The sequence below is a fragment of the Scyliorhinus torazame genome, chromosome 1 (assembly GCF_047496885.1).
Source record: "Scyliorhinus torazame isolate Kashiwa2021f chromosome 1, sScyTor2.1, whole genome shotgun sequence".
In the NCBI taxonomy this organism is placed as follows: Eukaryota; Metazoa; Chordata; class Chondrichthyes; order Carcharhiniformes; family Scyliorhinidae; genus Scyliorhinus; species Scyliorhinus torazame.
In genome coordinates, this window is record NC_092707.1 from 215,169,799 (window position 1) to 215,192,369 (window position 22,571).

The window sequence follows — 22,571 nt, forward strand, 5'->3', positions numbered from 1 at the left end:
ATTCCTGGCCAAGCCCTCCACCCCTCATTCCTGATTTGCCCTCACCTTACAACCCTCCGTGCAAGTTGCCATTCTCCTACTCCTCGGACACAACTGTGCAAAACCAGCTGACCTATGCCGCCTTTAAATTGTGAACCAGGTAACAAAAGGTTTTGTGCACTGTTGCCTTCATCTTGAAGGTAGGACTTAATTTCAAAAAGTTTTAATGAGTCCTTGTAACATTTATCCCTTCGCTGTGTCTGCTGCTTCAAGACAAAAGTTTCTATCAAGCCCTCCATCTTTATCTTTAGAGTAAAATCCCAAAGTAGATTATATATGACGAGCAGAGACAAGCCGTTAGTCCAATTGCTTTATGCAGATTAAAGTCACCCATAATCACAGATGTTGCTTTATCTCATGCATCTCTGATTTCCTGTCTAATGCTATTTCCAATACCACTGCAGTTTGGTGGTCTGTATACCACTCAAATGTTTTTTTCCTCTTGATGTTTCTTAACTTCACATCATCACTACTACTATCTTTCCTCAATATTGTATCAATATCTTCTTTAATTCGCAGTGCATCACCAGAACCTTTTCCTTTCTGCCTATCCTTCCTAAAAACTGAATAACCCTCTATGTTTAGTTCCCATCATTGGTCACCTGGAAGCCAAGTCTCCTTAATCCTAACTATATCATATCCCTTTACATCCATCTCCGCAACTAATTCATCCATTTTATTTTGAATGCTCCGCGCATTCAGCTACAGATCCTTAAGGCTAGTCCTTTTTACATTCCTTATCCCAAAGAACAGTACAGCACATGAACAGCCCCTTCGGCCCTCCAAGCCTGCATCGACTATGCTGCCCATCTAACCCAAAACCTTCTACACTTCTGGGGTCCTCTATTCATTTATTTGTCAAGATGCCCCTTAAACATCACTATCGTACCCGCTTCCACCACCGCATCCGGCAGCGAGCTCCAGGCACCCACGGCCCTCGTATAAAAAACTTCCCTCACATCTTCTCTAAACTTTGTGCCTCGCACCTAAAACCTATGATTGACTCTTCCACTGTGTGGGGGGGGACTTCGGACTATCCACTCTGTCCATGCCCTTTATTTTATTGACTTCTCTCAGGTCATCCCTAAACCTGTCATTCCAGTGAGAACAGTTTATCCAACTTCTCCTCATAGCCAATGCCCTTCATACCAGGCAATAGCTTGGTAAATTTCTTCTGTACCCTCTCCAAAGCCTCCATATCCTTAAGGTAGTGTGGCAACCAGAATTGAACATTATGTTCCAAGTGTGGCCTAACTAAGGTTCTATACAGCTGCAGCATGACTTGCCAATTTGTATACTCAATTCCCTGGCCCATGAAGGCAAGCATGCCATGTGCCTCGACTACCTTCTCCACCTGCATTGCCACGTTCAGCGACCTGTGGACCTACACACCCAGATCCTTCAACTGGTCAATACTCTGCCATTTACTGTGTATTTCCCACTTGTATTCGACCTTGCAAAACGCATTACCTCATATTCGTCTGGATTAAACTGAAATCTGTCATCTCTTCACCCAAGTCTCCATTGATCTATATCCTGCTGACAATCCTCATTACTATCCGCAATCCCACCAACCGGTCAGCAACTTGCTAATCAGACCAGTTACATTGTCATCCAAATCATTTATATATACCGTCCCTATTTTTTGATACAGGCCATTAATTTCTCTGCTTTTCACATTGCTTATTCTCCTGTCTTTTTCTGGATTCCCCGTTTGAATCCTTACATAGGTTCCCATCTCTCTGCCATAACCACAGCCACAGAAATGCCTATTTATTCACCTTACAATCGAATCCCCAATAACTATTGCACTCCCACACTTTTTACTCCTTCCCTCTGCAACAGAACCAACCGTGGTGCAACAAATTTGGCTTTTGCTGCTTTCCCCTGACAGGTCATTCCCATCAAAGGTATCCAAAACAGTGCATCTGTTTTGCAGTTACAACCTCCTAACCCAAATTAACTACTTAGAGTTGGGATGCTTTAAGAGTTGCTGATCGATACTCATTTCACGAAATATTTTCCCTTGTTCCTCAATGCAGACAGCAGGTTGAACCGACATTGATTTAATTGGATGAATGTTTTACATGCTACTTACTGCTCAATCATCAGCCTTTCAGCTTGCCACTGTTGAGTTTCCAGATACATGATCGTTTCGTTCAGTAGTTTGGAGCAGAGGGTATTAGGCAATAATGCTAATCGAAATTGTGTGTAAATTCCTACCAATAGATTGAAGCAGTGGTAGAGTTTCTAAACAGAAGTTGACATTCTGTTTTGGCTGTTCCAGCATTGTTCTATCTCAAAAGATATGACAATAGCAAGCATTCCCACTGGACACTAGAACAGGATGAAATGTGCTTAATGTTTAAAAACATGCTGTATAATTAAGCTCGCATGTAAACACTATTAAATATTTCAATTTCCCTCAACAGTGGCGGTCATAATTCTGGGCTGAATCTGAATTTAGCAAGCACCGTGCAGGCCTCATAGTTGCTAGATTACATCAAAACCCCAAAAGCTCACTTAGGAGTCTTGCAGAGTTAGCTGTGTGTGTCATCTCAGTCCCACGATTAACTAATTTTACACTGTAAAACCCTAATGAGATTGAATAGATGTTGGAAGAGGCAATCCTGCACCATAGACTTGAAATGATGTTCCAGATCATTAATCACACTCTGAAGAATTATATGGACTCAAAATATTAACTCTGCACCCCTCTCCACAGGTGCTGCCAGACCTGTTGAGATTTTGCAGCATTTTCTAGTTTATTTCAGTAATCCGGATCTTGGAATTACTAGTTCAGTAACAACATAGGGGAATGATTAAGAAGCTTTCAAAACAACGCATTTGGTTTAAAAAAAGCCGAATCAAGAAAGCCAATGAGTAAGACACTGAACAAAGTAAAAACAGCTTTATTTAAAACCCAGTTATCTTCCAAATGTTTCAAAAGCACAAGCTGTAAGAATTTTCCACCGACAAAAATCAAAAGCTTTTACAGATGTGAAATCAGTAGTCAGCCATGTCATTTTTTTAAAGTAGAAGTTTTAGCTGAATTAATTCTCATTCAGGTAAAATTTACCAGACAATGTATTACACATTACATTATATCACATAAAAACAAAACACTCTGAACTTGGAGAATGTGCCAGTATGGAGGCTGAAACAATTCTCCTTTTGCATTCTGGGGATCTGTGTACACCACACAAGTTCAGAATGCAGCATTGCTATCAGCATAGTAACACTTCTGGCTGCATAGGGCACACCCAGGTTTTCCAGAGAACCTGTGGCTTTCAAGTATAATCTTCACAAAGATTCAAAACAATTCAATTGAGATATTTGATTTGGTTAATGCAAAATATGCATTGTTTATTATCTCATTTGGACATTACAGATTTGTTACTGAGAAATTAATTTACAGCCATGGTGACTAGAAAAGGTGTTACAGGATGTGGGACTCTTGTGTGGTCATAGAATTGTTACAGCACAGGAGGTGGCCATTCAGCTTATTGTGCCCACCATGGCTCTGCCAAGGAATAATTCAAGGACTGCCACTCCACCCTCTGCTCCCTCCCCACATTCCTCCCTTTCAGATAGTTAAAAATGTAGAAAAGTTTATAGCACAGGTCGGGTCTGCACTGGCCAAAAAAGGAGCCACCCAGCCTATCCCATTTTCCAGCATTTGGTCCAGAGCCCTGGAGGTTACAGGACTTCAGGTGCATTTGCAGGCATCCTTTGAATGCGTGGAAGGTTTCTACCTCTGCTACCCTTTCAGGCAGTGAATTCTCCCCCCCCCCCCCCCCCCCCCCCCCCCCCCCACACATCACCTTCGGGGTGACAAAAGGTTTCCTCATCACCCCTCTAATCTTTCTACCAATCAATTTAAATCTATGGCCCTTAGTCACTCACCTAAGGGAAATAGGTCCTTTCCATCTAATCTACCCAGGCCTCTCAACTTTGTATATCTCAATCAAATTTCCCCTCAGTCTCCTCTGTTCCAAGGGAACAACCTCAACCTGTCCAATCTTTCCTCACAGCTGCAATTTTCCAGTCCGAGCAACATCTTGTAAATCTCCTATGTACCCTCTCTAATGCAATGATACCCTTTCTGTAGTGAAGTGAAGTACAAAATTGTGATCCTAATTACTGTTTAAATGATTAAGGGCAACAAGTCTCCCAATATCGATCCCCTGTGCCTTGTAGTTGGCTGGCCTCCTCCCTGCTGCAAACATGATGTTTAGTCCTGTTTTAGTCAATTTTCTATGCAACATAGTTAAACTCCAATTGCTATACATGAAATTTGAATCTCCCATTGCTGCGACTGCAGTGCCAGAAATGAAATGAAAATCGCTCGTCACAAGTAGGCTTCAAATGAAGTTACTGTGAAAAGCCCCTAGTCGCCACATTCCGGCGCCTGTTCGGGGAGGCTGGTACGGGAATTGAAAGGTGCTGCTGGCCTGCCTTTTAAAAGCCAGCGACTTAGCCCAGTGAGCTAAACCAGCCCCTAATGAAATGAAATGAAAATTGCTAGTCACAAGTAGGCTTCAAATGAAGTTACTGTGAAAAGCCCCTCGTCGCCACATTCCGGCACCTGTTCGGGGAGGCTGGTACAGGAATTGAACCGCACTGCTGGCCTGCCTTGGTCTGCTTTCAAAGCCAGCGACTTAGCCCTGTGCTAAACAGCCCCATAGCAAACCAAAGCACATTATCTCACACTTGCGCAGTGAATTCTACAGCATTATGCTCTTTGGAACTTTTCTTTGATTTACTAAAGTGCCTACTTTGGCATCACCTGCAATTCACTCCTAGGCATATTTAAAAATAATTCATAGACCATGAACAGGAGTATCCCCAAAACAGAAACCTGTGGTGATCACTACCCATAAACTCCTATTTCCTGCCCCTTTTAACCAGTATCTAATCACTAGCAATCCTCCTCCCAATTCCACACATCAGTAATCTCCCATGTGGTACTTTGTCATACATGCAGAAACTCCCAGTGCTGAAGAATAACAACCACTCAAATCCCCAGGCAAGACTGTGCAGGCTGCTTAGAGGGACTTCTAAAATGACATGATTTACTGGACAGGTTTTGTGATCGTTTTCAGAACTGCATAACTTTCGTTACACTGTTCTTAATGAAGTAGGATAGCAGTCAAGGGGAGAAGGAAATCCAGGTGATTTCACTGCATCTTTGTGGCTATATTTTATTTGATAGATTGCTACTTCCTCAGGAACAATTCAAATAATCAATATTGTTTAGCCAAAAGTAAAAGACTGAGAATGCTGGAAATCTGAAATCATAAAATTCTGGAAAATCTCAGCAGCATCGGTGGAGAGAAAGAGAGTTTCAAGTCCATGTCTTTCCAGCATTTTCTGTTTTTAACAGCTGACCAATCAGAAGGTAGTGTGCTTGATAAACAAGAGTACATGCCGTACAAGGAACATCCATGATCATAATATTGACACAATAGAATTTTAACATGGAGCATGTTACACAATAGAATTTTAAGAGCATGCTAACACCATCCATCACCTTAGTGGTATTTCCAAAGATTTCAGATGGGTAAACACAAAAAACAGCTTCCTGAATCCAGAGCCTTCCTTCACACGTAACGTTCCAGCAAATGTTTACCCACCGGGTTCATCAAAACAGGTACGGAGGTTCCCCCAAAGATAATGGGCACTTGATTTGTCATTTTCCATCTCCAAACATTTATTCAAACAAGGAAGGTTTGATGTGGAACCTGTGACCATTAATTTAATTAGCTGTGTCTTGATTCAAGACCTCCCACAATTTCACTATTAGCATGCCTTTCATAGGTGTACTGCTCAGCTTGGAACCTTTTTGAGAAATGACAGAGTTCAAGTTTACTGAAGCCATTTTAAGTCCCGAAATGATATCGTAATCAGAAGGGATTGTTACTGCAAGACTAGGTAAACTGCTGACACCAACCAGTACATGATGCTGCCAAATATACTTGGAGAATATTTGAAGTCTATCTGCATTATGGCTTTTGGATTCATTCAGACAGATGGATCCCAGACTCCCAGTCCAAAAGATCTAGTTGGAAAGGACAATATCATTAAAAGGTTTATGGGACCTTGTTACAAACATACTACTGAGATCCAACAGATTTCAAATGGATGGCCTGTAACCTTCATTTTCAGAACACAATATTGTGATTAAACTTAATAGCCCCACAATTAATGTTCCTTTAAGATTCAGTTGCTTTTTTGCAGTCTCACATCAAGTATTTATCAGGGAAATGTGTGTCATCTCTTAGGCAGCTCCAGCTGCAGTTCAGCAGTAACAATGCTCACAACACATCCTAGTTGACACTTAAGAGTAACTGGTAACTGTAACATTTTGTTGCAAGGATCTTAATAGAAGTCCCACAGTGCAGGAGGCCATTCAGCCCATTGAGCCTGCACTGACCCTCCAAAACAGCACCCAAGGCCCATACTCCTTCCCCATCCCCACCTAACCTTTTGGATACTCAAGGGAAATTTAGCATGGTCAGTCCACCTGCCCTGCACATCGTTGGACTGAGGAAACCATAGTACCCAGAAGAAATCCATGCAGACACGGAGAATGTTTTAATTCCTTCGTACTCACTCTCTGGCTGTTCAGTAAAGTCAATGCCTGGCAAGGATGAAAACCAAGATCCAATTAAAAAGTTGTACAGGCCAAGATCTGGTTGGGGAGGGGGGGGGGTGTTAATAGGGAATGTAATTGGAAAAGGATGGCAGACAGGAGTAGATACAAACGTTTTATACCTGGACAGAAACTGTGGGTTACAGTATGCAACTGCACATTAGAACGTTAGTTTAGCTTTAACTTCAGGGTTGGATTTCTAGTGCAGGCCATCTACAAAACTGTCATCTTTCAGTTTTAATTTAACCTAATTTTAAATCATCAGCTTTCAGAGCAATCACAAATACACATCACTTAATTACCACACAATTAAATTAGGACATTTAAAGCATGACAGTGCTCCAGTTCTTCAATTGTAATCTACCACTGCACCTTTGTATTGGTACCAGTACCAACATGTAGACAACATAACCAGAACAGTTCCCACTGCTTGGGACAGTGTCAGGTGCACATGGTGTAAGGAGGGCAGCACGTGCCACAAGGCACCAGTGAGGCACAGAGAAAGAAACACACACAGGGACAATAACAGAGGGGGACGGTTGCCTGAGGACCACAAATATTGATCCCTAAAGAGGTGACTTGATACACCCATTGCATACTCCAATAAAAAAGGCAAATTGAACCATTTTCTTCAAAGGATGTACGAATGGCCAGTTGCATCTTCCATGACTGATCTCAGTTAACAATCAGCATTTTCCCTTCTTTTAAGATTGTAGGGTGTGCAGATAAAGGGTAGAATACAAACTCCGGAAAAATTCTCAAGTGTGTAGAAAACTCTGGCATGGCTCGATTGCTACTATGGTACAAAATTCTGGTACTGTTCCAGTATAGCTACAACAATATCGACCTGACAATGTGTAAAATGGTCCAGCTCTCCCGTGTCCACAAAAAGGTCAAATCCAGTCCAACCAATTACACCCATTAGTTTACATCACATTGCTGATAATCATGACATGGGAAGGAAGATGATTGTTAATTTGTAATGTCACTGGACTAGTGAACCAGGGTAATACCCTGGGACACTGGTTCAAACGCCACTAGAGTAGCTGGTGGAATTTAAATTCAATTAATTTTAAAAATCGAGAATGAAAGCTAGATCATATGTTCTGGTTCTGTCCAAAGCTGGAGGATTACTGGAATGAGGTTTTTAGGTTAATCTCTAAAGTGGTGCATGTGAAACTGGACCCGGGCCCTCAAGAGGCCATATTCGGGGTGTCGGACCAGCCGGGGTTGGAAACGGGTGCGGAGGCAGATGTTGTAGCCTTTGCCTCGTTGATCACCCGAAGGCGGATCCTGTTGGGATGGAGATCAACCTCTCCACCCTGTGCCCTGGCCTAGCGGGGGGACCTGCTGGAATTCTTGACTCTTGATAAGGTCAAATTTGAACGGAGGGGAAGGATGGAGAGGTTCTACAATTCATGAGCGTTATTCATTATGCACTTTCGAGAATTGGATTACATCGACATTTGGGGGGGGGGGGGGGGGGGAAGAGAGAGAGAGAGAGAGAGAGAGAGACACGACGACGACTGTATGTGTTATTGGTGACTATGGGTGATTCTGGATTACTTTTTGTTATTTATGTATGTTAACATGCGGGCTGCTGTTTGGGGATTTGATGGAAGGATGGGGTTGTTATTATTGATATGGGGATTGAGATACTGATTATTGTTTATTGTTGGTGGGTGTAAATTTGGGAGATGTGAAAAATGATAATAAAAATATTTTTTTTTAAACTGACCTCAAAGGGTAATTTGTGATGGGCAGCAAAAACTACGCTACTCAGTCTGCTACGGCAGAGGGTAAAGTGAAAACCAATGTTATAATGGAAAAGCAGAACACTGCGAATGCTGGAAAACTAAAAAACTGAAATTGCTGGAAATACTCAGCAAGCCAGACATCATCTTTGAGAGAAATTGAGTTAATGTTTTAGGACAATGACTTTTCACCAGAACAAGGAAAAGTTGGAGATGTATTAAATGGTGGGACAAGAATGTGATCGGAAGGTCTGTAGGTTGAATGACTGCAGAGCTCATTTTAGAGTCAAAAGGGAATTGGGATGGGGCATGAAACAAAAAAACGTGCCGAGACAGTTGCGCACTGTCTGAAAGGCAAACATAAGCGTACAATTTTAAACATACAGAAAAAAAGAAAACAAAGTAGGGGGACAGAATTTCCAGTCTGAAATTGTTGAACAGAGGGTCTGGAAGTGCCTCATCATCGAAAGTGACACTTTGAGCTTCACTGCAACAGTACAGCAAGCCAAGGATGGAGATGTCAACACGAGAGCAAAGTGGAAAATTAAAATGAGGGGCCACTAGCACTGCTGCCAAATGACGACAAGGACCTGGGTCTGATTCCGTTCCCGGGTCATGGTCTGTGAAGATTTTGCACATTCTCCCCGTGGATCTCATGCCCACAACCCAAAAGATGTGCTGGGTAGTGGATTGACCATGCTAAATCACCCCTAAAAATAAAAAACAGGCCACTGGAAACTCAGGATCATGCTTGCTGGCAGGACAGAGGCATGTTATAAGGACCCAATCTGCATTTGGTCATCCCAATGCAGAGGAGGGTACATTGTGAGCACTGAATGTAGTACAGCAAATTGAAAGGACATTAAATTGTTGCTTCATCTGGAAAGGTTGGGGTCTTGCATGCGGAGGTAAAATGAAAAGCGTTAGATTTGCGTTTCATAGAAATGTGCCATGGGAAGGGCACAAAGTGTTGGGGATGATCGAGGGACAAAATTATGCCCTGAAGTCAGGATCCACATCACAAAGAGGAGTATTGGAAATCTACTACGGTGAAGAAAAGGACCGGGAGATCAGGGTTAAAGGTGTATACTTATTTGGAACCACAGAAATGAGAATTTATAAGGGGGCACTGACATGCATCCAGCAACAGCAATAACTATTAGATACTGTTCCGGAGAAGCAAATCGGGTTGGCAAATTCATAAGTTACACAAATATTCTTCAATCCTATCCACCACCAAATAAGAAAGCACTGTGGAAGATGTTTCACACCAACCAGATGGCATCCATTCCTTTAGTTTTAGGAAATGGCATCAGCAACTCAAATATTCTGCATAAAAATGCAGAGCTACAAAGTCATATCTTTTAGAATTTTGCCACTGCATTTGAATTGTACACCATCCCGATTTGACTGGGAAGAACCATCTGACCTCGGATCTCAAATTCCTGGTCAGCTTTGCATAAGAGATACCATCATAGCCAGACATCGGAAGGTAGCAGTGGAAAAGTTAGCAAAGTTAAAAAAAATAATCCGTTATGTTTATTTTGTTGGAAACAGCAATCCAAAACATTTTCTGCAGTCATTAACAATCTCCAAGGATAGAACATAGAATCATAGAAGTTTACAGCATGGAAACAGGCCCTTCGGCCCAACCAGTCCATGCCGCCCAGTTTTTACCATTAAGCTAGTCCCAGTTGCCCGCACTTGGCCCATAACCCTCTATACCCATCTTACCCATGTAACTATCTAAATGCTTTTTAAAAGACACAATTGTACCCGCCTCAACTACTACCTCTGGCAGCCCATTCCAGACACTCACTACCCTCTGAGTGAAGAAATTGCCCCTCTGGGCCCTTCTGAAACTCTCCCCTCTCACCTTAAACCTATGCCCTCTAGTTTTAGACTCCCCTACCTTTGGGAAAAGATGTTGACTATCTACCTTATCTATGCCCCTCATTATTTTATAGACCTCTATAAGATCACCCCTAAGTCTCCTACGCTCCAGGGAAAAAAGTCCCAGTCTATCCAGCCTCTCCTTATAACTCAAACCATCAAGTCCCGGTAACATCCTAGTAAATCTTTTCTGCACTCTTTCCAGTTTAATAATATCCTTTCTATAATAGGGTGACCAGAACTGCACACAGTATTCCAAGTGTTGCCGTACCAATGTCTTGTACAACTTCAACAAGACGTCCCAACTCCTGTATTCAATGTTCTGACCAATGAAACCAAGCATGCCGAATGCCTTCTTCACCACCCTGTCCACCTGCGGCTCCACCTTCAAGGAGCTATGAACCTGTACTCCTCGATCTTTTTGTTCTATAACTCTCCCCAACGCCATACCATTAACTGAGTAGGTCCTGGCCTGATTCGATCTGCCAAAATGCATCACCTCACATTTATCTAAATTAAACTCCATCTGCCATTCGTCGGCCCACTGGCCTAATTGATCAAGATCCCGTTGCAATCCTAGATAACCTTCTTCTCTATCCACTGTGCCACCAATCTTGGCGTCATCTGCAAACTTACTAACCATGCCTCCTAAATTCTCATCCAAGTCATTAATATAAATCACAAATAACAGTGGACCCAGCACCGATCCCTGAGGCACACCACTGGTCACAGGCCTCCAGTTTGAAAAACAACCCTCTACAACCACCCTCTGTCTTCTGTCGTCCAGCCAATTTTGAATCCAATTGGCAACCTCACCCTGGATCCCGTGAGCTTTAACCTTCTGCAACAACCTACCATGCGGTACCTTGTCAAAGGCTTTGCTAAAGTCCATGTAGACATCGTCTACTGCACTGCCCTCATCTACCTTCTTGGTCACCCCCTCAAAAAACTCAATCAAATTTGTGAGACATGATTTTCCACGCACAAAGCCATGCTGACTGCCCCGTATCAGTCCTTGCCTCTCGAAATGCTTGTAGATCCTGTCTCTCAGAATAGAACATAGAACGATACAGCGCAGTACAGGCCCTTCGGCCCACGATGTTGCACCGAAACAAAAGCCATCTAACCTACACTATGCCATTATCATCCATATGTTTATCCAATAAACTTTTAAGTGCCCTCAATGTTGGCGAGTTCACTACTGTAGCAGGTAGGGCATTCCACGGCCTCACTACTCTTTGCGTAAAGAACCTACCTCTGACCTCTGTCCTATATTTATTACCCCTCAGTTTAAAGCTGTCTCCTCGTGCCAGCCATTTCCATCCGCGGGAGAAGGCTCTCACTGTCCACCCTATCTAACCCCCTGATCATTTTGTATGCCTCTATTAAGTCTCCTCTTAACCTTCTTCTCTCCAACGAAAACAACCTCAAGTCCATCAGCCTTTCCTCATAAGATTTTCCCTCCATACCAGGCAACATCCTGGTAAATCTCCTCTGCACCCGCTCCAAAGCCTCCACATCCTTCCTATAATGCGGTGCCCAGAACTGTACGCAATACTCCAAATGCGGCCGTACCAGAGTTCTGTACAGCTGCAACATGACCTCCTGACTCCGGAACTCAATCCCTCTACCAATAAAGGCCAACACCCATAGGACTTCTTCACAACCCTATCAACCTGGGTGGCAACTTTCAGGGATCTATGTACATGGACACCTAGATCCCTCTGCTCATCCACACTTCCAAGAACTTTACCATTAGCCAAATATTCCGCATTCCTGTTATTCCTTCCAAAGTGAATCACCTCACACTTCTCTACATTAAACTCCATTTGCCACCTCTCAGCCCAGCTCTGCAGCTTATCTATATCCCTCTGTAACCTGCTATATCCTTCCACACTATCGACAACACCACCGACTTTAGTATCGTCTGCAAATTTACTCACCCACCCTTCTGCGCCTTCCTCTAGGTCATTGATAAAAATGACAAACAGCAACGGCCCCAGAACAGATCAATGTGGTACTCCACTTGTAACTGAACTCCATTCTGAACATTTCCCATCAACCACCACCCTCTGTCTTCTTTCAGCTAGCCAATTTCTGATCCACAAATCTAAATCACCCTCAATCCCCAGCCTCCGTATTTTCTGCAATAGCCTACCGTGGGGAACCTTATCAAACGCTTTGCTGAAATCCATCAACTGCTCCACCCTCGTCTCCCTGTTCAGTCACCTTCTCAAAGAACTTGATAAGGTTTGTGAGGCATGACCTACCCTTCACAAAGCCATGCTGACTATCCCTGATCATATTATTCCTATCTAGATGATTATATCTAGATCTCAGTGTTAAACTGAATTTTATTGTACACTGGACAATACCTCTAAACATAATAAATACAGCTTCACAAAGAGCCCAACATGATCCATACCCAACAGCCTTTTCAGCTATTCTGCTTTTTATACTGACTTAACAAAATGCCTGAACTCTTACCTCCCAGTTGCAGAAGATAGATTAATTGTTCTAACCAAACGTGGCAACATTTCACTCAGGAGCAGTCTGCAATCTTTTCAGCATCATATAATTGCTTCACAGAATCTTTAATCTAACAAGAACATGATAGAATTTAACGCATGCACTTTATTATAAAGGCAGTTCTTCTTTCCTCACTGTCCGAGGGTGGAATGGTTCCATCAGAACATAGGACAAATAACAGAACAAAAATACATGTCACCAGATATTAGACCAATTGTTAAACTTCCTGTCCTTTAAGCAGTCCTCTGTTTATTAGAATACCAGTTTCTGCACACGCTGACATAATTGTAATCTCCGGGAAACTTCATGACTGCTGCTTCAGTAGCACCTTGCTCCTACTACTTTACAGATCATGCTGCAATATCAAACACAATAATCTAATTTAGATTTGGAGATATTTATTTATCTTTCCTTATTGACACTAGTCTTTACCACATCAACTGTAAAAACAGGCTGCCCTTAACACTGACAAGACTGAGTATTGTCCATCTCAGACTCAGAAGTAAATCATAAAGTGTGGAACTGGAGTCACACTTGGGTCTGGCAGTGAATCAATTGGGTTTTATAACAATCAAGAATATTCCATGATCATTTTCTGGAGCCAATCCATAAATTGATTTCATGATTTCCCACTGTAGGATCTGAACTTAAAACACGAAGTTGTGAGTTCAGTAACATAACTATTAACCGGATTACGGCACAGTAGCTTAACTCAGATGATCAGATGGTCCTCTCTGTTCGTAATAAATTTCCACTTCGTTGTACCATACAAGTTGCTGATGATTGAGAATTCAAATCTTTTCAGGAAAACATTAGTCGACTGTACCTATCCTTGCACACCATGTCTACTGGTGCTGTTGTTTACAGAAACACAACAAGCAGTTCTGTTTCTTGCCTCCATTTCGAATTGCAATGTCTGAAGCTTCAAAGTAAACATTTATTTCATTATGTTTTGAGCTCTTCAGTTATTGTATTTGTGTTATGGTAAAGGTTCTAATTAATAAACTTTAATTGCAGAAATAACAGTAGACACAAAGCAGGAATAATGAAGGACAGAGCAGTGTAAAACAGTCTGTATGTGAGATTACTCAGGTTGGACAGCGACATCTCATTTGAACAGGGGTCCTAGACAGAGACAGTCTGCATTTTAAATCCTTAAATTATAATTTTTTTTTGCAGGTAGTTTCCTAATCCAATATTTTTGATGTTAGACAGATCATAGTGTCAGTACAAAACTCACTTTGATCAATCGGAGGTGGCAAAACTCAATGAACTCCTTGATCCAAAGTGACTAACCAGCAAATCTTTATTGGTCGCCATCTGCAAAAACATCAGATTTCACCTTAAAATCTTGGGAGACACGACATCACTCCCCCAATGCAGTTGTGAACAGCTAACCCTCATTTAATTCCCTCTCCCTAATGCAGACGCTTCTTCAAGGAGAAATGCCCCATTCTTGAGACCAGTCTTGATCAAATCAAGTGGTTTTCTTCATCCAGATTCTTTTAAAAAAATATATAAATCTAGAGTACCCAATTCTTTTTTTTATTTCCAATGGGCAATTTAGAGTGGCCACTCCACCTATCCTGCACATCTTTGGGCAGTGGGGGTGAAACTCACGCAAACACAGGGAGAATGCGCAAACTCCACACAGTGACGTGGGGACGGGATTGAACCTGGGATCACAGCGCTGAAGCTGCAGTGCTAACCACTGCGCCATCGTGCCGCCCTTCATCCAGATTCAATGTTGAACAAGGTACTATGCAACAACCATATTGGAAACCTGGAAACATTTACAATAGCAGCGTGCAAACGTACATACATACCCAGCCAGACTTCCCAGCTCTCCGAGGATGCAGATTTCAGCATGGGTTACTATCCTGTGCCTGCAAAAGGGAAAAAACTGGTAAGAGTTCAACCATTTAGACGCACATAAGGTGGTAAAAGCGGTTCGAGTTATTCCATGCAAATTAGATTTATATTACACACAAGGGCAGCATGCAACTCAAGCTTTTATATAAATTGAAACAAACTTCTGAATTAAAGTTTGAAAAATAGATACAGTAAAAATAAATTAATCTTAAATAGGCAAAATCTAAAATACATTTTTATTAGTGCTTGAGGACGAAACCAATTTTCTTTTAAAGCTTTACCTGGACTGATCTATTTTTGTGTGCTTTGTTTCAAGTTTAAATTTAAAGCATTCAGCGTTTAGCAAGAGTTGCATTACATTCATATTATGATGGGCAAATTTAGACTCTTTAATCAAGACAGGGTTAAAACAGAACAAGTTTATCACTAGTTAACACTAATTAGAAATTTATTTTCCTGTTTTCCTATTTTAATGTTTGGAAGTTTACAGTTTTACCATTTATAACTATAATAGTTACCAAGAAAGGCTGTATATACACATCAGTGCCTTAAAATTACAGATTTAGCATTACTGTTACCTTGTGCATTTTGCGAGGTGGTTAAGGTTTAGTCATCCGTCCTGCGATATATTCCTTTAAAAAAATCAGCCATCATCTTTCATTTCATCATAAAGACATTGAGCCCTGTAAACTGACTGGGATTGCCGAGACTTAGTCACATTAACACTGAAAATTGCAAATACATTTTAAAATTCAGTATAGAAAGACATTAACTTGTATTCGTTAACCTCGTGGGTTTTTTTGGTTTTTGTTGTTAACTGTTACACTGCAGTGCTCAGGACTCCGCTGGTTGGGCCCCGTGTGAGGTAGTGTCAAGACGTATGATTTAATGGTGTTAGTCACAATATAGAATCTACAAGGAATATTTTGTCTTTAACAGTTTTATGGTGAAGCAGTGGTCTTACCTCTATCTTCTTTACGTTTTGTTCACAGATAACATGCTGGCATAAACAAGTCCGTTATATTTATTTTAGCAAGATGAAACCGTCTGTGTTTGTTTATTTCACCATTTCTGTACATATTAACCAAGATTTACCAAAATCCATGCAACAGGTTTAACAGATTTGCTTTTAACTTTCAACTCATCCCAAGGACTTTAACCAAAAGAGGTTTTTTTTTTTTTTTTTTTGGTAAAATGAAATAATTAGAACAGAGGTCTTTAAAGTTTATATAGTGAGAATGTTTATTGTACCGCAGAAAAAGAGTTTTATATTTCTAAGGAAAAAAGGGAATTCAGTTTAGTTCTATACAAAAGAATTGAACTTTATTGACAAACTGCTGCAAACGTGTTTGACAAATGTTTAGCTACCTATTTAGGTCAGCTCACACAAGGAGTGCAATGCATATTTATGTCCAGGCACAGATTTCAAGGACAACAGACAATTGTGGTTATAAATTTCCAACTACATACATGAACTCATTTTAGCTGCAGTGTCCCTTTCTTACATCAGCAGACAGACCCTCTCGAGAATTGCCAGAAACACAAAAGGCTAAAAGAAAACCATGAAGAGATGGGGAGGGAAGAATGAAATGAAGTAATAAACTTGACTTCAACAATAAATTTCTGACCCTGGCAGACTATAATTACACTGCTCAAAGTTCAAGTCTTAAAAGCAAGAGAATTTGTCAACAGCATTTGAATATCAGGATCCCAGCTATCCACATGTGAACCTCGCAAAGCTCTTGCTGCAAATGGCAGCTGAGACACTACTAAAGACATCCTCCCAGTTACTCCAGGTTAACTAATCCTCTCAAAGTGGTCAGACACCTCCCCCAATTATAAACAGGGAGAGTAAAGCCAAAGCTGCTAGAGCCCCATCATTGTCTCAACACAAGAATCCTGAGGCAAACGATTTGGTGCCTGTGGCTGTTATCACAAACCATCCACCCGCTGAGTCAATGCAATAGTGACAACGGTCTTACTCATTCATATTTCATTGTGCGCATTGCACAAGCTCAGTACATTCTGTGAGAACAGGTACACTGTTCTGGGGCCTGGTGACCTCAAGTGAAACCAACAGGAGAGAAAGTAAATCCATCCCCAGTCACTGATGCTCCAGCTTCTGCAAGAACATCAAGAGCAAAAGGGGCTTCATGACAGGGCTGAAAACAATGTGACTGAAGCTTCAGTCAGCAATCTGAATTTAATGAAAACAAGCATAAGGAAACAGGTGTATCCAGTGGCTAAGGGCAGCTAGCGAGTACCCGGCGATCAGTGCAATTGAACCTGCCCGTCGAGAATACTGCACATTTTGGAGAAGCCCAAAGCCACAGACAGCACATTTTCCGTTATTCACCAGCCCATTGGGAAAACACCATCAGTTGGTCTTTGTATTGAACAAACATACACCATTGCACCATTATGGTGACAAATCAGCTTTCACCATCAGAACTAACATCTTTGCTTGTAGGGGCTCTTCTTAAAAAAACATACCAACCTCAAAGGGGTCTTTCAAAAAAAAAAAAAAAAAAAAAATCAAATGTACACAACATTCTTTTATAAAATTATAAACATTTACTTCCCTGGTTTGGAAATGACAATGTCTGATTGGGTTAAAAACACAAGATTCATACTGCGCCCCTAAAACGAAAGACATGCAGATCGTAGCACATTGACCAGCAAAACATCTTGAATAAAAATCAAATTGGTATGGAAGCAGAGGGTGAATGGAATGTGAAGATTTGATTTGACAGATTTAAAATGCAGCTCATGTAATCCAATGGGATTCTGCAACTTTGAAGATCATTTAAACATTGTACGTAATTAACAGAAATAAGTCATGGTAAACAAGTCTAAAAATACCTACACAGCAGAATGAAATTCAAATGGCGAATAAAGGCCATCTTTACACGTACATGTAAATTGACAGATGCGTCAACAGTATAAAAACAAAAACAAAGCATTCTAATCATATGGGTTTAGCTAGAACTTGCTGCCCTCTAATTTATTGAAACATATCATGCCAGAGTTGCACTACCATGGGTATTAGTTATCTAAACATGTACATAAATCAGTCTGCCCAATAAATGTCCAAAGTAGAAAACAAATGGACTATTACTTGTGTCACAGTTGATAACAAGATGGTGACCACAGAAGATTGAAGCAATTTATAAGGAAGCACACATGGTCAGAGGCCAGACTTAGTATCTCCCATAGGGATGTTCTCTGTACATTCCCTTGAGTGGCCTTGCTGGTGCCTTCAGGCTTGCTCGTCCTGCATTCCAATCCTCCTGTCCTGTAACACAAAAGATAAACAAATTTGCATTACACACAGTACCTGAAGAGGAAGCTCTGGAAGCTACACTGCATACATCTCTACCAGTGCCTGATGTGAAGCACAATCAGTAATAAATGCAGACACAAGAATAAACCATACTATTGTTGGATACTAACAAAGTGAGTACAACACCTCAATAACAAAAACTTTCCTGGGCCCAAATCACCAACTCAGCAACCTTGCAATCAGGTTGATGAATATTGGATTGTGGTCATCCTTTAGCCCGAAAGTACAGCAAAATGGGCAAGAAAAATGCCCAAGCAATTCTGCTGGGATACAGACAGGACGCGTGCGCAGGCACTTGGAAATCAAACTTGTTGTTTTCTGGTCCTCGTTGGTTGCCGGATTTAAATGGGCCAGCTGAATGGTTGCAATGTGAATGTGATTTCACCATAAATACAGATATCCACATACACTGCAACTGCAAATGTTCAATGAAAACTCTGTCCATTTGAGGGGAGGGGGAGAGTTAGCCACATGATCTAAGGTTGTCGTCATCTCAGAGAGTGCCACTGCTTAATTAAATTACTCAGAAGTCACAAGGCAAATAGAAAATACAATCCCAAAACTGACACAAGAATGGCAAATTTCAAAGGAAACAATAATTGCACAAGAGATGCTGATTGATTGTCAAGTTGGCTTCAATTGGTCAAGATTATGCCATGGAAGGCAGCACGGTGGCATTGGTTAGCATTGCTGCCTCACGGCGCTGCCCAGCTCTGGGTCACTGTCCGTGTGGAGTTTGCACATTATCCCTGTGTTTGCGTGGGTTTCACCCCCACAACACAAAGATGTGCAGATCAGATGCATTGGCCACACTAAAATAGCCCCTTAATTGGAAAAAATGAATTGGGTACTCTAAATAAAAAAAAAGATGGTGCCATGGCAAAGGAAGCCCATACTTCTGGTTATTCAAAAAAGGTGCAATGCCTGAACATATTCTTTTTACCTGTAGAGAACATATGAATAAATGAAGCTGCCAGCAAGTCACATTGTGAGCCCAACTGACAAAACCATGTTGATTGTGTAATTCTCAGCACACTTGGGATTGTTCACAAGTGCTGACCTATCACAGAATCACATCCAACATGAGACATTAATGTTCTGAGTTTTGCAAGTCGCCACGGCAATATCAGCTTTAAGACTTGATCAGAGTAAGTCTTGTTACAGGGCAGCACTGATAATTTCAGTTCATTAGGTAAAGAATACCCCCACATTATACTTTGCTGAAATTAATTTGACTATAGCGAAACTTGGCAATTTATTATTTTACTGCAGCGTGCCAAAATACAGAACCACAGCCTTTCCCAGGAAATGAATTTGTCTGAAGGAGGTTCCCCACATTGCATTTCTCCGTTTATGCTCTTACCAGTTCTTATGCAATTCAGACAATCAGCTGCAGCATTCACTCACTTAGCATTCACTCACTTACTTCTCGGAAACAATTCCATTCCAATGTCACGCCATTCCCATAAACACTTTAGATTTCCAGCCCAGCTGGACTTGGTTAGTTAGGACCTGCATCTCCCAACATACAATCATAAGTACTTCTAAATACCAGTGCAATTTGAACAATATCGTGTACCAGATCCCAATTGCGACTTTGAACACATCCTTCAGCAAATCCAATCAGCTGTCCTGCAATAACCAAAACCCCAGGAGCACAGAGGACAGGAGCAGAGGCCCTGGCCAACTTGTGTAAGCATAACACAGGAATAGGGCGGCAGCAGCACATGTTGTGTATGGAAAACAAATGCATCCACACGGGAACTTGGATGAGCCAGGGAGGTACAGTAAAGCCCCAGTTTGAGATTTCCAATTCAACAAATTTGCTGATCCATGCAGAAGTCTTCATATATCCATCCCACGCTCAAATTATCCAGGGTTTCAAACATGAAAAAAATAGATACCAACTTTAGAAAATGCCAGGAAAAAACTGCCTAGATGTAGCTCAAAAAATCTGAACTGCTATTCCCTGCGACAGTGTGTGCGCATTCTGTCATTGTTTGCATGTGGGCGTTCCTTTCTGCTGCAATTTAATGCCTAATGGGTAGCATGGTAGCCAGCACTGTTGCTTCACGGCGACAGGGTTCCAGATTTGTTCCCGTTTGGGTCACAGTTGGTGCAGAATCTGCACATTCCCCCCCAGTCGGTTTCCCCTGGGTGCTCCGGTTTCCTCCCGCAGTCCAAAGATGCGCAGGTTAGGTGGATTGACCATGCTAAATTGCCATTAGTATCCCAAAAAGGTTAGGTGGAGTTACTGGGATAGGGTGGAGGTGAATGCTTAGGTAGGGTGCCCTTTCCAAAGGCCGGTGCAGACTCAATGGGCTGAATGGCCTCCTTCTGCACTGTAAATTCTATGAAATGTATCTCCACTCTCAAATACTGAAGTGTGACAAACTTTACATTGTTCTGATGAAATGCCAAAAGGACTCGCAGCATTAACAGTTCTCTCTCTCTCTACAGATGCTGCCAGACATGCTGAGTTTTTCCAGCATTGTTTGTTCCAGATCCCAGCATCTGCCATATTTTGCTTATTCTACATTGTTCTTGTTTTATCAAACAATTTGTCCAGTAAATTTTGCTTTAAATTTATTAAGAGCATAGTTTTTATTGCCTTTGATTCTTTCTACATGCCAAATTTTAGGATAGCTGGCACCTATCTAGATCGACTCCCATTGTGAAATATTTGTTCAAAATTATGCTGTTTGCCAGGTTTCGTGCCAGCGGTGGTACTTTACTGCACTATACCAATTTGGATGCCTCATCACGGAGGTTTTAGGGCATAGATTTGATACCTCGCCCTGGGTAAAAGGAGTCAGGATACAGACCCAATTAGATTGCAGGCCTGGCTGAATGGCCTACTCCTGTTCCTATGCATCAACTCTTCCACACCCACTATTTAGGTAACCTGATGGATTGGAGCTGGGAACCTTTTTAAATACGCTCACATCTAATCTGGGAAAGACGAGAGCAGTGATGATATATTTTGGATGAGACATGAAACCAAAGGTCACATCTGCCTGCTCCGATGGATGTAATCAATGTTAGACGTTTAGTTGTTGTTGTATAAAGATGATGGCGTTGGACTGGGGTGAGCACAGTACGAAGCCTTACAACACCAGGTTAAAGTCCAACAGGTTTGTTTCAATGTCACTAGCTTTTGGAGCGCTGCTCCTTCCTCAGGTGAATGAAGAGGTATGTTCCAGAAACAAATATATAGACAAATTCAAAGCTGCCAGACAATGTTTGGAATGCGAGCATTAGCAGGTGATTAAATCTTTACAGATCCAGAGATGGGGTAACCTCAGGTTAAAGAGGTGTGAATCGTGTCAAGCCAGGACAGTTGGTAGGATTTCAGATGGTGGGGGATGAATGTAATGCGACATGAATCCCAGGTCCCGGTTGAGGCCGGACTCATGTGTGCGGAACTTGGCTATAGGTTTCTGCTCGGCGATTCTGCGTTGTCGCGCGTCCTGAAGGCCGCCTTGGAGAACGCTTACCCGGAGATTAGAGGCTGAATGCCCTTGATTGCTGAAGTGTTCCCCGACTGGAAGGGAACATTCCTGCCTGGTGATTGTCGCGCGATGTCCGTTCATTCGTTGTCGCAGCGTCTGCATGGTCTCGCCAATGTACCACGCTTCTAGGAGTACAGGTCCACAGGTCATTGAAAGGGGCAACACAGGTGGAGAAGGTAGTCAAGAAGGCATACGGCATGCTTGCCTTCATTGGCCGGGGCATTGAGTATAAGAATTGGCAAGTCATGTTGCAGCTGTATAGAACCTTAGTTAGGCCACACTTGGAGTATAGTGTTCAATTCTGGTCGCCACACTGCCAGAAGGATGTGGAGGCTTTAGAGAGGGTGCAGAAGAGATTTACCAGAATGTTGCCTGGTATGGAGGGCATAAGCTATGAGGAGCGATTGAATAAACTCGGTTTGTTTTCACTGGAACGAAGGAGGTTGAGGGGCGACCTGATAGAGGTATACAAAATTATGAGGGGCATAGACAGAGTGGATAGTCAGAGGCTTTTCCCCAGGGTAGAGGGGTCAATTACTAGGGGGCATAGGTTTAAGGTGAGAGGGGCAAGGTTTAGAGTAGATGTACGAGGCAAGTTTTTTACGCAGAGGGTAGTGGGTACCTGGAACTCGCTACCGGAGGAGGTAGTGGAAGCAGGGACGATAGGGACATTTAAGGGGCATCTTGACAAATATATGAATAGGATGGGAATAGAAGGACACGGACCCAGGAAGTGTAGAAGATTGTAGTTTAGTCGGGCAGTATGGTCGGCACGGGCTTGGAGGGCCGAAGGGCCTGTTCCTGTGCTGTACATTTCTTTGTTCTTTGTTCGGGACATCCTTTCCTGCAGCGTATGAGGTAGACAACGATGGCCGAGTGGCACGAGTATGTACCGCATACGTGGTGGGTGGTGTTCTCACGTGTAATGGTGGTATCCATGTCGATGATCTGGCACGTCTTGCAGAGATTGCCAT

The 22,571-nt window shown here is 42.1% G+C and overlaps 1 protein-coding gene and 1 long non-coding RNA gene across 4 annotated transcripts in view; both read right to left on the reverse strand.

The window, feature by feature from the left end:
* Nucleotides 1-2,935: 2,935 nt before the first annotated feature.
* Nucleotides 2,936-15,312, reverse strand: LOC140418783 (uncharacterized). 3 transcript variants are annotated; one of them, XR_011945329.1, is made up of 3 exons: nt 14,697-15,312; nt 14,111-14,190; nt 2,936-13,225 (listed from the first exon to the last, which is right to left on the reverse strand). It is a non-coding gene; the product is annotated as an uncharacterized lncRNA (long non-coding RNA). The 3 variants fall into 3 exon arrangements; XR_011945336.1 differs by lacking the exon at nt 14,111-14,190; XR_011945323.1 differs by having other exon boundaries at nt 2,936-14,190.
* A 647-nt stretch (nt 15,313-15,959) lies between these two features.
* Nucleotides 15,960-22,571, reverse strand: part of LOC140418778 (KH domain-containing, RNA-binding, signal transduction-associated protein 1-like) — a 40,406-nt gene continuing 33,794 nt past the window's right edge. Inside the window, exon 9 of the mRNA XM_072502400.1 lies at nt 15,960-18,037. Coding sequence (XP_072358501.1) covers nt 17,943-18,037 — 95 coding nt within the window. The 3' untranslated portion in view covers nt 15,960-17,942. The remainder of the gene's footprint in view (nt 18,038-22,571) is intronic.